The 12475-nt window shown below is 43.9% G+C and overlaps 1 protein-coding gene across 2 annotated transcripts in view; it reads left to right on the plus strand.

The window, feature by feature from the left end:
* The window catches only part of LOC137561617 (E3 ubiquitin-protein ligase RNF14-like), a 50295-nt gene extending 38378 nt beyond the window's left edge, over nt 1-11917 (plus strand). For both annotated transcript variants that reach the window (XM_068272932.1, XM_068272931.1), the window contains 2 exons: nt 2809-2939; nt 10373-11917. In XM_068272932.1, coding sequence (XP_068129033.1) covers nt 2809-2939; nt 10373-10415 — 174 coding nt within the window. In that variant the 3' untranslated portion in view covers nt 10416-11917. The remainder of the gene's footprint in view (nt 1-2808; nt 2940-10372) is intronic.
* Nucleotides 11918-12475: the final 558 nt, after the last annotated feature.

Here is a 12475-nt window from a genome sequence, read left to right on the forward strand (position 1 = left end):
AGGCAGCCACATATGCGGCATAGTTTTAACTAGCGGTTCCGAAGTACAGAAATCTGTGGGTAATTTACTATTGCAGCAATAATTGTTGTAACCAAGTTTTCTTACAATTTAGGCAAATAGACAGAACCTGGAATCCCATCTAAGTGTTAAAGAGGGCCTGAAGTGAGAGGAATACAGAGGCTGACATCTGCATTCCCTTATAAACAATGCTAGTTGCCTGACTGACGTTTGGTTTTAGTTGTCTTTGAGTCACATACCCGGAACAAGCATGCAGACAGTCACCTGATTTGCATGCTCATTTTTGGACAGTGACTTAAAGTATTAGAAGCAGAGCATCAGCACAGAAGTCAGACAACTAACATTGTTTAGTAGAGAATGAAGATGGCAGCCTCCATATTCTTCTCACTTCAGGTTCCCTTTAAATTAAAAAGCCCACAGCTGAATTAGTGCTAACTAGTTAAGCATTCCCGTGTTTTCTCACCATTCCTGATGCTACTTTACATGGGCGTAACAATCATCCCTGCGACCCCTGCCATAGCAGGGGGGCCCAGAGGCTTTAGGGGCCCCTCCTCCCTCTCCCCAACCACAAGTGCTGCCAATTTGCAAAATAACTTCCCCATTCGCTCACAAAAACATGTGCAGGAGTGTGTGTAATTTTTTCCTGCTTTCAAATGTCTGCTGCTTCACAGCAGAACACTCTCTGCCCCCATTCACCGACTCCCACTCTCGGGACCAAGGGGACCCATGCTATCATTTTTGTAGGGGGGCCCTATTAAGTATAGTTACGCCCCTGCTACTTTACATAATGTACTTCCCTCTTGGAGCCTTTTGATATGCTCAGAGCTTGGATAACGGTGCTGCTGTTGCCATATTCTGTCCAGTCTGGTTCTGAACCTCTGAACTAAAATGACCCTGATTTTACCTCTAACCCTTATGATGATATAGCCCTGAAATCCTTACTTGCCACAGGACTCACTAACACTATATATACTGTTCTTACCCAGGTCTACATGCACACTATATATTCTGTTCTCACTTTTCTACAGCCCACTAAATACTTCCTTGTCCCTAACCCCACTTATGCTTCTACTCCCCAATGCCCATCCAGCCCCTACTCACGTTATGGGTCTAACTACTCTTATATACACCCCTTACCTCTCAAACTATGTGTTTCCTTAGTCTCCTCCTGAGACCACACATCTAGGTCCAATCGGAGGGGAGGGTGTAGCCATTGCTCGCTGTCCTTTCTCTTTAGGCCCTGACCATACCGACAGTTTTGCTATAGTTCACTTACTTAGAATTCACCTCTGTAAAGCAATAATGATAGCTCACCTTTTCCTTTAATGACAGCTGAGTTGCCTTTTACAAGAAGAGGAGACAAGCGATGCCACCCTCTTATTATTGCACCTTATCAAGTTATAACTATTGTGGTCACAATGCTAAGGGGAAGGAAAGGTGGTTGAGCAAAGGGACCTATATGCACCTCATCTCATAGAATTTGCTGTGGATGATCCCATAGCCCTGCAGTGTTACCTTACCTGCATTTATATTTACTTATTTTCTCATCTTTTCTCAAATACTATTTTTGCCCAAACTCCTGTTTTTCATAGAATTTTTAGTAAGGAGGCCCTTTGATCTCTTTCAGCCTCTTACACACCTCTAGGAATTCTGGTTAACCATGAGCTTGCTGGGCAATCTGTAACTTTGAGGGTTTCAAGTCCAACCCCATAAAACCATATTAACCCAAGTCATGCACTGATGAAGATCAAGCAGTCTGCATGCTTGATGGATGGTTATGTATTATTAAAGAGACTCTGTAACAAAATTTCCAGCCTTATTTCTTCTATCCTATAAGTTCCTATACCTGTTCAAATGTGGTCTTGCTTACTGCAGCCTTTTCTAGTTGCACAGTGGCTGTGTTATCTCTGTTACATAATCTAATCTTCTCTCTGCTGTCGGCTCTGTCGGGCTCAGGCAGGAATATGCTGTCTGCTGTTATTGGCAGAAGCTATACACACCCTCTCCACAGCCTATCACAAGCTGGTAACAGCCATGTCTTTTGTTTGTAAACACTGTCTAAAACTGGCAATTACAAGCCAGGATTGCAGCAGGGAGTGGCAGAAACAGCACAGAGGGGCCCAGGAGAACATAATGAATAGAATGGTATGGTTTTTATTGTAAGAATTTTAGAGTACAGATTCTCTTTAACAAGCTGACACATCAATGCATTCCAGCGGTTTTGGAGGTGTGTTTAGCTATCAGGGACAGCAAAGAGATCATTTGCATATTGAGCAGTGATGCACTGTGGGACAACTCAAGCCTGACTCCAACCTGAATAATCACAAATACCTTCTGTTTTAAGAAGACAAACTTCTGTTTTGCATAATATTTTAGGCGTTTTTATCTCTTTCAGCCCCTTACACACTCTTGAGGTTTGCTGGGCAATCGGTAGCCTAAAAGCTAAGCTGTTATGCAGTAGGGATGGTCAGTAAGTAGCAAATTACTGAGTTGATGCAGGAATATGCACATTTTGTACGCAGTAGTATGCAGCTTGAAAATGGACCAATCGACCAATTGTATCCAGAGCCTTCCCTCTACATAGATATTTATGAAACCTGAAGGAAACTTTTTCCATTAGATTTGCTTTTAATTAAAGTCTGGCTTCTTTAGTCATCTTAGATGTCTGTGAATGCTTTCCTATATCACTGCTCTACTAGGGACTGCACAGATAAGTATTATTTAGGCTTAGGTTATATTAATCCAAAATATAGCATGTAATTGTAATTTGTGGTTTCTTTTTTTTCACAGAAAATTGATGGTTGCAATAAAATGACCTGCACTGGATGCAAGAAATACTTTTGCTGGTTGTGTATGGACCCTATATCTAGAGGAAATCCATATCAGCATTTCAATGATCCTGCTTCACGCTGTTTCAACAAGTATGTGCATGTCTCATGGAAATCACTTGAGTTTCTGTTGGTGGCTACATCTGGGCTCTTTGGCTTCATATTTGTGAATAAGCATAAAACATAATGGGCTCGATTCACAAAACTGTCTTATGACGTATTTATCACCTAATTGATAAAAATAACCTTTCAGCACATTTACAAGCAAAATAATCAGTTAAAGTAAGTTGTTACTGATTTCAATATTACTTTTCTTCTTCTTATATTATTATTTTGCTTTTTGAGAGCTTAAAAATGTAACATAGATAAGGTGAAAACAAATGAAAACATGTGAAAACGCTTTGTGAATCATGCCTCATGTGATCATAGATTAGCAGATGGTATGTTTGTTTAGGCCTCATCTGCACTATATGCGTTGCTGTGCGCATTTCGGCAATGTGTTTGGTGTGCAATACACAAGAACATTAGAAGTGTATATACTGCACTGTTTGATGTTCACACTTGCACTGTGCTTTAGAATAGCGCACTGTTGCATGCATTTTTTGGCAAAACACAGTGCTATCAGCAGCGCAACGCAGCTGGCGTGCAATCGCATGTGTTGGGTTCTGAATGCACTGCCATCTGCGTTTGCTAGTGTGAATGAGGCCTTATTGTGGAACAGGTGATCCTACTGTGTGGTTTCGTGATCTACGTCCTTCAAGACCCAGTGCTAATAATTCTGTCTTGCATACAAATTTTATTTGGACTGACTAAATACACTTCCTGTTGAATTTGGTTGGCCCAGTTCCAAGATGCATACAATGTACTTGGATAAACCAAGCAGCTGACTCACTATACCAGCCTTCACATTTTTCTGGAATTAGGATTTTGAGGTAGACCAATTTTAGGATTACAGCATAAGGCTCCATATAATTTTAATTATGGTAGCCACTTATTCAAAGTGATAATTGTACATCATTGGGGTATCTCAGTACAAGGACCATGGCTCTGTAATGATTATTAATTTTTTTTTGAGCATGGTAGCAGTGATTGGATGGACTGTTACATTTTTGGGGGTGCAAATAAAGTAGAGAATGGAGAAGTGTGGCAGAAAATGAGACTTACAGGTGCAGGGTGTGTGTCAAGGCAAGACAGATATGCAACATCAAGTCCTAGTGAAGACAGACTGGCCTGGTGGGTCTCTAGCTAGAGGGCACACATATAGTTCAGAAGCTATGATTGAGGAAGGGAGGCCCAATTTGTCTCTTTGCACAGTTACTCAACACATCACATTGTGTACCCAGCACTGGCAGCTTCAGGTTTACTGCTCAATCTGCTGGATACTGATGGTTGGTGACCGCTACAGGTATTGACTTCACCAACAGTAAGGATTTGTTGGCCTTGTTATTTTAATGTAGAGTCCATACTTTAAAATGATAAAATATGACCTACCCTCTGAGTGAAGTGATGAAACTGTTGCATGAAAGCATGACAATGCTTGTAATTACAGTGGAACTTTGGTTTGCGAGCATAATTTGTTACGGAAACATGCTGGTAACCCAAAGCACTTTTATATCAAGGCAAATTCCCCCATATGAATTAATGGAAACCCAGTTGATTTTTTTCTAAAATAAAAAAAAACAGTTGTGGTAATACAGTATTCAATAAAATTGTAAACACGACTTTCACTATAACTAGCATATTGTATAGGTAGAAAAAACAACGTTTTGTAAAAAATAATACCTTTTAATGGCTAACTGATAGAGTTAAATTATGCAAGCCTTTTGGGATCTAGTCCCCTATAACTATAACTAAAAAAATCATTGCCATCTGTTGGCTTACCCTAACCTTTTTTTTAGTTTCAAAATATTTTATTGAGAATTCCAATAAACAATAACAGATTTTAGATATTCCCTTATCAAAGGGCATTTCGCATTTGGTAAACGTAACAAGTAAGAACATGAATGAACAAAAACAGGTTACTTTAATGTTCATAGTTGAGGGCAACCGTACAGGTGGGCACAGCTCCTAGAAGGAGAGAGCACAGCCAACCTTTTTTTTTTTTTTTTAGTGTAGCTTTAATAAGAAACGTATCCATTGACCGTTACTTTTGCCTACTTTTAAGGATTTCATGGAATTGTGACTTCGCACAGTCTCTACACTCAGGTTAAGTACAATACTGCAGCGCCAAAGGGAAAAGAACCACCGGCTCAGCTGAGCTGACATGACGCATTTATCCCTTTATTTGCTTGTATATCAAGCTGTTGCTTAAATAGCAAAGACAAAATAAAATAAAAAAAATTTGCTTGTAATGCAAAGCGCTCTTAAACCAAGCTACTCTCAATCCAAGGTTTTACTGTATAGCATTTGTCAGATATGGGCATTCATTGGCTTATTTAGAACTCTGGAACTCAGAGCAGCATGCGAATCAGTGTAACAAGAACACAGAATAGTGTCACCCCCATTTTACATGGCAAAACAGTCCAAATGACATATAAGATAAGAATGCCCACTGCCGACAAGTGCATAAATTAGGGTGTACGAGACAACCTTCCCATCGCCTTATGAAGCCCTGAGCAGGCCCTGTCCCGTGTGACCAGCGAGCAGGAGGAATGGGACTGGTGTGTGCACACTAGTGATGATCATAATCGGCTAATTACAATTACGTGAAATTTCATGAAAATGTTCGCAATTATACCCATACGTTGCATTCAGAAGAGAGAAGAGAAGGCCGGCACTGCTGTCATTTGCTTTTAATGTGCTCTTGAAATACATATAGTTGCTGCATACAGTGCATACATGAATAAATGAGTCACATACCGGAAATCGCTGCGAGCAGGGTGCGGTGGGTACAGGGACTGAAAGCCTTATGGCCGTTTTGCGCTAGTGCTATGGAGGCAGCCTCCGTAGAAGCGTACTAGATGCTTCTACAGCCTGAGCATACTTTAGGTATTGCTGACACACCGGATACCTGCATTTGAACCACCCTCTCCATTTCTCCACCACAAACACTGCAGTGCCATCGCTTTTGTCCTCTCCCAACCCGTTCCATACGTAATTACGATTTGTAAATTCAATTGACCTTGTGTAATCCATTTGTAATTTCAAGTAATTTTCACGCTCTCGTTAGCGGTTAATAGCAAAGCCCCCAAATATTCTATTGTCACCAATATTGTTACATATGTAAAAGGGAACCCGAGGTGAGAGGGATATGGGGGCTGACATATTTATTTCCTTTTACGCAATACCAGTTGCCTGGCAGTCCTCCTGATCCTGTGTTTCTGATACTTTTAGCCATAGACCCTGAACAAGCATGCAGCAGATCAGGTACTCTGACTCAGGTTTTACTGGATTAGCCATATGCTTGTTCCAGGGTTTTGATTCAGACACTACTTATGCCAGAAGATCAAAAGGGCTATCAGGCAACTGGTATTGTTTAGAAGGAAATAAATATGTCAGCCTCCATATCCCTCTCACCTCGGGTTCCCTTTAAAGAGACTCTGCAGCGAGTCTAAATTAACTTTTTTAACAGGCAGTCATGTTAATCAGTATAACATCTGCTAAAACACCGCTATCTCGCGGCAAAATGAGGGGTCCTTACCCGCCAAATCCCCCCTGCAAAATCCATGACTTTCTTGGTCGTGGATTTTGCTGCTCATGGAGGCAGAGCTGTGAGCTGCAGAGAGGCGGCGATCAGCGGGATTGACGCGCCGAGAGGCAGAGCTACAGGGCTTAGCTCTGCCTCTTCAGGGAGCGCTCCTGCCAGCTTACAGAGGGGATTGGTGGGGTAAAGACCCCTCGTTTTGCCGCGGGATAGCGGCATTTTAGCAGGGATTCTACTGATTAACATGACTGCCTGTTAAAAAAGTAAATTTAGACTCGCTTCAGAGTCTCTTTAAGGAGAATAGTGGGTACAAGTCAAGAAAGACCTTATAGTTTTTGAGAAAATGCATTGTCAAATGCAAAGGAAAAACGTTTTTTAAACTGTCATTTTTCTGAGTTTAACCACTTGATGACCCACCCTTTACCCCCCCTTAAGGACCAGCGCTGGTTTGATTGATCTGTGCTGGGTGGGCTCTGCAGCCCCCAGCACAGATCAGGGTGCAGGCAGGGAGATCAGATTGCCCCCCTTTTTTCCCCCCTATGGGGATGATGTGCTGGGGGGGTCTGATCTCTCCTGCCTGCTGTGGGTGGCGGGGGGGGGCACCTCAAAGCCCCCCTCCGCGGCGAAATTCCCCCTCCCTCTCCTACCTGCTGCCTCCCCCTGGTGTTCCGGGCTGCACAGGACGCTATCCGTCCTGTGCAGCCAGTGACAGGATGTGGTCTGTCACATGGCGGCGATCCCCGGCCGCTGATTGGCCGGGGATCGCCGATCTGCCTTACGGCGCTGCTGCGCAGCAGCGCCGTACAAATGTAAACAAAGCGGATTATTTCCGCTTGTGTTTACATCTAGCCTGCGAGCCGCCATCGGCGGCCCGCAGGCTATTCACGGAGCCCCCCGCCGTGATTTGACAGGAAGCAGCCGCTCGTACGAGCGGCTGCTTCCTGATTAATTAGGCTGCAGCTGGCGACGCAGTACTGCGTCGCTGGTCCTGCAGCTGACACTTTGCCGACGCACGTTATGAGTGTGCGGTCGGCAAGTGGTTAAAAACCTTTTTCTCTTTGCATTTTTACAATCGATTTTCTCAAAAACTACTTGCACTCTCTATTCTCCTTAAAGGGACTCTGAGCAGTGCAGAAACTATGGAAAGATGCATATCATTTTGAAGCTCTCTTTCTCCTCTTTCCAATGATATATAAACCGCCGACCTACGCCTTTTAGTTTTCGCAATTTTTGCAATCGAAATCGCGATGGCTGCAATATCGATCGCGGAAATAGTGAAAACTAAAAGGCGTAGGGTGGCGGTCTATATATCATTGGAAAGAGGAGAAAGAGAGCTTCAAAATGATATGCATCTTTCCATAGTTTCTGCACTTTTTGGAGTCCAGCATTGTATTACACAGGAACCCAGGGGGATATAGTTACAAACGCCGGTAGGTGTGAGGATATAATTAATTAGTTGTGGATATGCTTAAAGGACTTACGAGGCCAATACTTCAGAAAAAAAATAAAAAAAGTTATCTACCTGTGTCAGCTTGTCAGGCACGGAGGACGCCGTCCGCGCCCTCCGTGCCGTTCCGCCGGGTCCCCGCCGCTCCATAGCCCCCCGAACGGTCCCCGACCGCGCGGCCCGGGTCGGGCTCTCCAGCCTGTACTAAGATGGCGGCCGGAGCTGGCCGCGGCTGCGCAGTACGCATAGCCGCGAGTGCGGCTGCGCAGCTCTAAAGCCAACCCCCCGATCCACGCTACTGTTACGTGGATCGGGGGGTTGGCCTTAGAGCTGCGCAGCCGCACTCGCGGCTATGCGTACTGCGCAGCCGCGGCCAGCTCCGGCCGCCATCTTAGTACAGGCTGGAGACCCCAAACCGGGCCGCGCGTTCGGGGGGCTATGGAGCGGCGGGGACCCGGCGGAACGGCACGGAGGGCGCGGACGGCGTCCTCCGTGCCTGACAAGCTGACACAGGTAGATAACTTTTTTAATTTTTTTTTTGAAGTATTGGCCTCGTAAGTCCTTTAAAGGCATACCCACAGGCACTGCTCGGAGTCCCTTTAATATATGTAGTAATTTTGGGGAGAATAGCATGTATGGGAGCTGTGCTATTAACCGCTAAAGTTGGCTTGAAATTATGCAAAAATGCAAAATTACAGTTCCTGGTTACAATCACAGACAAACTTAATAGTTTTTTCCAAAATTTCGCATTATGATTTCACATCGTAATTGCGAATTTTGATGCAAAATTTGTGCTCATCACTAGTGCACACAACAGGGCCCAATAAGCCGGATTCGACACCTGCTCTCCAGATTCACGCTGAACAGCCGAGTGACAACTAGAGCTATCGTGCTGACAGCACTGCATACTCGCTGGCACAGACTGGAATAGGACGCTGGCAGAAGGCAAGAAGTTGTGAGTGCCTTGTTGGTTTGACCTCAGTGACTTTGTCCTCCCCAAACACAATTGTAGCTGCAGTCCACACATCACAGCAGTTATTTGCACACAACTAAGTCTTAAAGGGACTATGAGCTGACTTTAATAAAAAGATTTTATACATACCTGGGGCTTCCTCCAGCCCCATCTGCCTGGATCACTCCCACGCCGCCGTCCTCCGCTGCCCGCAGCTATGAGAACCGGGTCCCGTCACTGACGTCATCTGAGCCAGCCTACGCAGGAGAAGTGCGCCCTCTACGTATCTCTCCAACAGCTGCTGGAGAGATACGCAAACAGCGCACTTCTCTTACGCTAGACTGGCTCAGACTGACGGAAGTGCAGGGACCCGGTTCTCGTAGTTGCGGGCAGCGGAGGACGGCGGTGTCGGAGCGATCCAGGTGGATGGGGCTGGAGGAAGCCCCAGGTATGTATACAATCTTTAATTTTCAGCTCTGGTACACTTTAAGGACAGTACAGCAAAGGGAACTGAACTTTATCAGCCACGGAAACTAAATCAGGGGTACTGCATAATATTTTTTCAATGGAAGGTATTTTTGTTTTTGCCTATTTATGCAACAGCATTGTTATTGATTTTGGTATTGGAGACTCTTTCGTTTTTTTGTCTTGTCCAAATGATCTGTTAAACTATCAAAGATAAATTGTTATGCAGTGGCTGGACAATGTAAAGGTTAAAGGGAACCTAAACTGAGAAGGATGTGGATTTTTCCTTTAAAAAAAAATACTAGTTTCCTGACTCTCCTGCTGATCCTGTGTCTCTAATGCTTTCAGTCACAGCCCCTGAACAAACATGCAGAACAGGTGCTCTGACTGAAGTCAGACTGGATTAGGTGCATGTTTGTTTCAGGTGTGTGATTCACACTACTGCAGCCAAAGGGATACACAGGACTACCAGGCAACTGGTATTGTTTAAAAGGAAACATCCATATCCCTCTCAGTTTAGGTTCCCTTTAAAGAGACAAGGAAGGAAGCGAAGGAAGACTGAGAGGGGCGGGGGAGAGGCGGAGATACGCGCTGACAGACGCGCGTGAGGCAGGGCTGCTGCGGTTAGCCCTGCCTTAATCCGGAAGAGGGGATGCGCTGCTCGGAGGGGATTTCGGGGAGTAAGGGACCCCCGTTTAGCCGCGGGATAGCAGCGTTTTAGCAGGAGCACACATGCCCCTGCTGACTATGAGGTCTGAAGCGAGATTTATTCTCGCTTCAGACTCTCTTTAAGGGCTCTGCCTCTGACATAAGAGACCTGGATTTGAATCCCGGCTCTGCCTAATTTAGTAAGCCAGTGCATATTTAGTAATGAGTTCTTGGGCGAGACTCCCTAACACCGCTACTGCACACAGAGTGCGCTGTTGTGGCTGCCTCGCAAGCGCTTTGAGTCCTCCAGGAGAAAAGCGCTATACTGAAATACTGGAATTAATATTATAACTCTGATTCTTTATTTGCAGATTGTTTCTTGGAGATATTGACCCTATGGAAGATGAGTTCTGATCCTTGCACAGCACTGAAGATGTTGCCAAAGTTGCCCTGTAATGTCCACAGTCATCTACATAATTGTTGGTTGATATTGACATCATATGAAATTAGCATGGAAGTCCACTTTTCCTTGCAAACAAACTAGTATTCCAGATTATTTTTCTCATTATTATTAGAGATGAGAGTGAACTCCAAATTTAGAGCAATTTTTTTTTTGGGGGGGGGGGGAGGACAATAGGAAGTGAGATTCACCTGGGATGAAGCGTAACTTTGCAAGGGGCTAATCAGATGTGTAAAGAGATGATTAATTACCTAACAGCTACATAATAGGCTTTCAGTTCATCAATCATTGGCCTTCTGAAGCTGATTAGTACATTGGAATGTTCTGGTTCAGACCTGGTGAAAGAATGCTCACTGTAGAGCAGAAAACACTGACAAGCTTTTATTATTATTATTATTATTATGGATTTACATGGTACTGATACATTTTCCACAGCACTTTACAGACATCAGGCAAGTATCGGTGGTGATTACAATATATTGTTAAGGTCCCTACCAAAGTGTAGGGCCATTGTTTTCAGTCAGCTAGCCTGTCAGTATGTATGGGTATGTTTGATGAAACCAATGACCACCTTTAGTACACTAACTACATGCAGATTGTGTCCATACTAAGGTAAAAACCTGGAACTGTAGCAAGGCAAGGCCACTGTGCTGTCCAGATTCCAGGCCCTTACCATGTTCTGCTCTGTTTTTACATTAACAATCATGTGGATAGCACTCATGGAAGATGTTGTCAGTGTGGGTGGCCTGTACATCCAAGCACAGTTACTATTTCATCTAAGAGAATCATAGCGGAATACACATATAAATGCAAATATTGCATTGAGATTTATAGTACTAATGCCGTTTAACAAAAGTGGAGTTAAACTTAAATAATGTTCTATGAATGATGCTAACTTTGCAAGAAAACGGTAATGTAATCATAAGCTAAATATACCGTACATGTTGAGTTTTCTCAATACCAAAATGCGTGATAGAGCTTATATACGGTTCTGTACAGTAGGATTTATTTTTATAATTTATTATGAAGAACAGTGTTGTGTAGTGACAAGAAACATATTATCTTTCAATTTATAGTAAAGGGATTTTTATGCAATTTTTTTGCCGGTTACCATGGTTACTGGCCATTGAGCAACAATATTCTTTTTGCCCTGTGTTAACTTCCTTGGCGGTTATCCCGAGCTAGGGTCGGGGCGGAAAACCACAGCTAAGAGCGTAATCCCGACCTCTGCTCGGGGTAGCCGCCGGAGGCTGTATGCAGAGCAATGCGCGCAGCGGGAGCGTTTCTACATACCTCCCGGGGATCCCAACATCGGCTGGCATTCTTCTTCCTCTCCTACGGGGCTCTGCTTCCTGCTGGTGAGATCATGACGACAGCCGGCAATTCTTTTAATGCATACAGTGGTTTGCAAAAGTATTCGGCCCCCTTGAAGTTTTCCACATTTTCTTATATTACTGCCACAAACATGAATCAGTTTTATTGGAATTCCACGTGAAAGACCAATACAAAGTGGTGTACACGTGAGAAGTGGAACAAAAATCATACATGATTCCAAACATTTAAAAAAATAAAATAACTGCAAAGTGGGGTGTGTGTAATTATTCAGCCCCCTGAGTCAATACTTTGTAGAACCACCTTTTGCTGCAATTACAGCTGCCAGTCTTTTAGGGTATAGTCTCTACCAGCTTTGCACATCTAGAGACTGAAATCCTTACCCATTCTTCTTTACAAAACAGCCCCAGCTCAGTCAGATTAGATGGACGGCATTTGTGAACAGCAGTTTTCAGATCTTGCCACAGATTCTCGATTGGATTTAGATCTGGACTTTGACTGGGCCATTCTAACACATGGATATGTTTTGTTTTAAACCATTCCATTTTTGCCCTGATGTTTAGGGTCGTTGTCCTGCTGGAAGGTGAACCTCCTCCGCTCCAGTCTCAAGTCTTTTGCAGACTCCAAGAGGTTTTCTTCCAAGATTGCCCTGTATTCGGCTCCTTCCATTTTCCCATCAACT

This window comes from Hyperolius riggenbachi, chromosome 3 (genome assembly GCF_040937935.1).
Source record: "Hyperolius riggenbachi isolate aHypRig1 chromosome 3, aHypRig1.pri, whole genome shotgun sequence".
NCBI lineage: Eukaryota > Metazoa > Chordata > Amphibia > Anura > Hyperoliidae > Hyperolius > Hyperolius riggenbachi.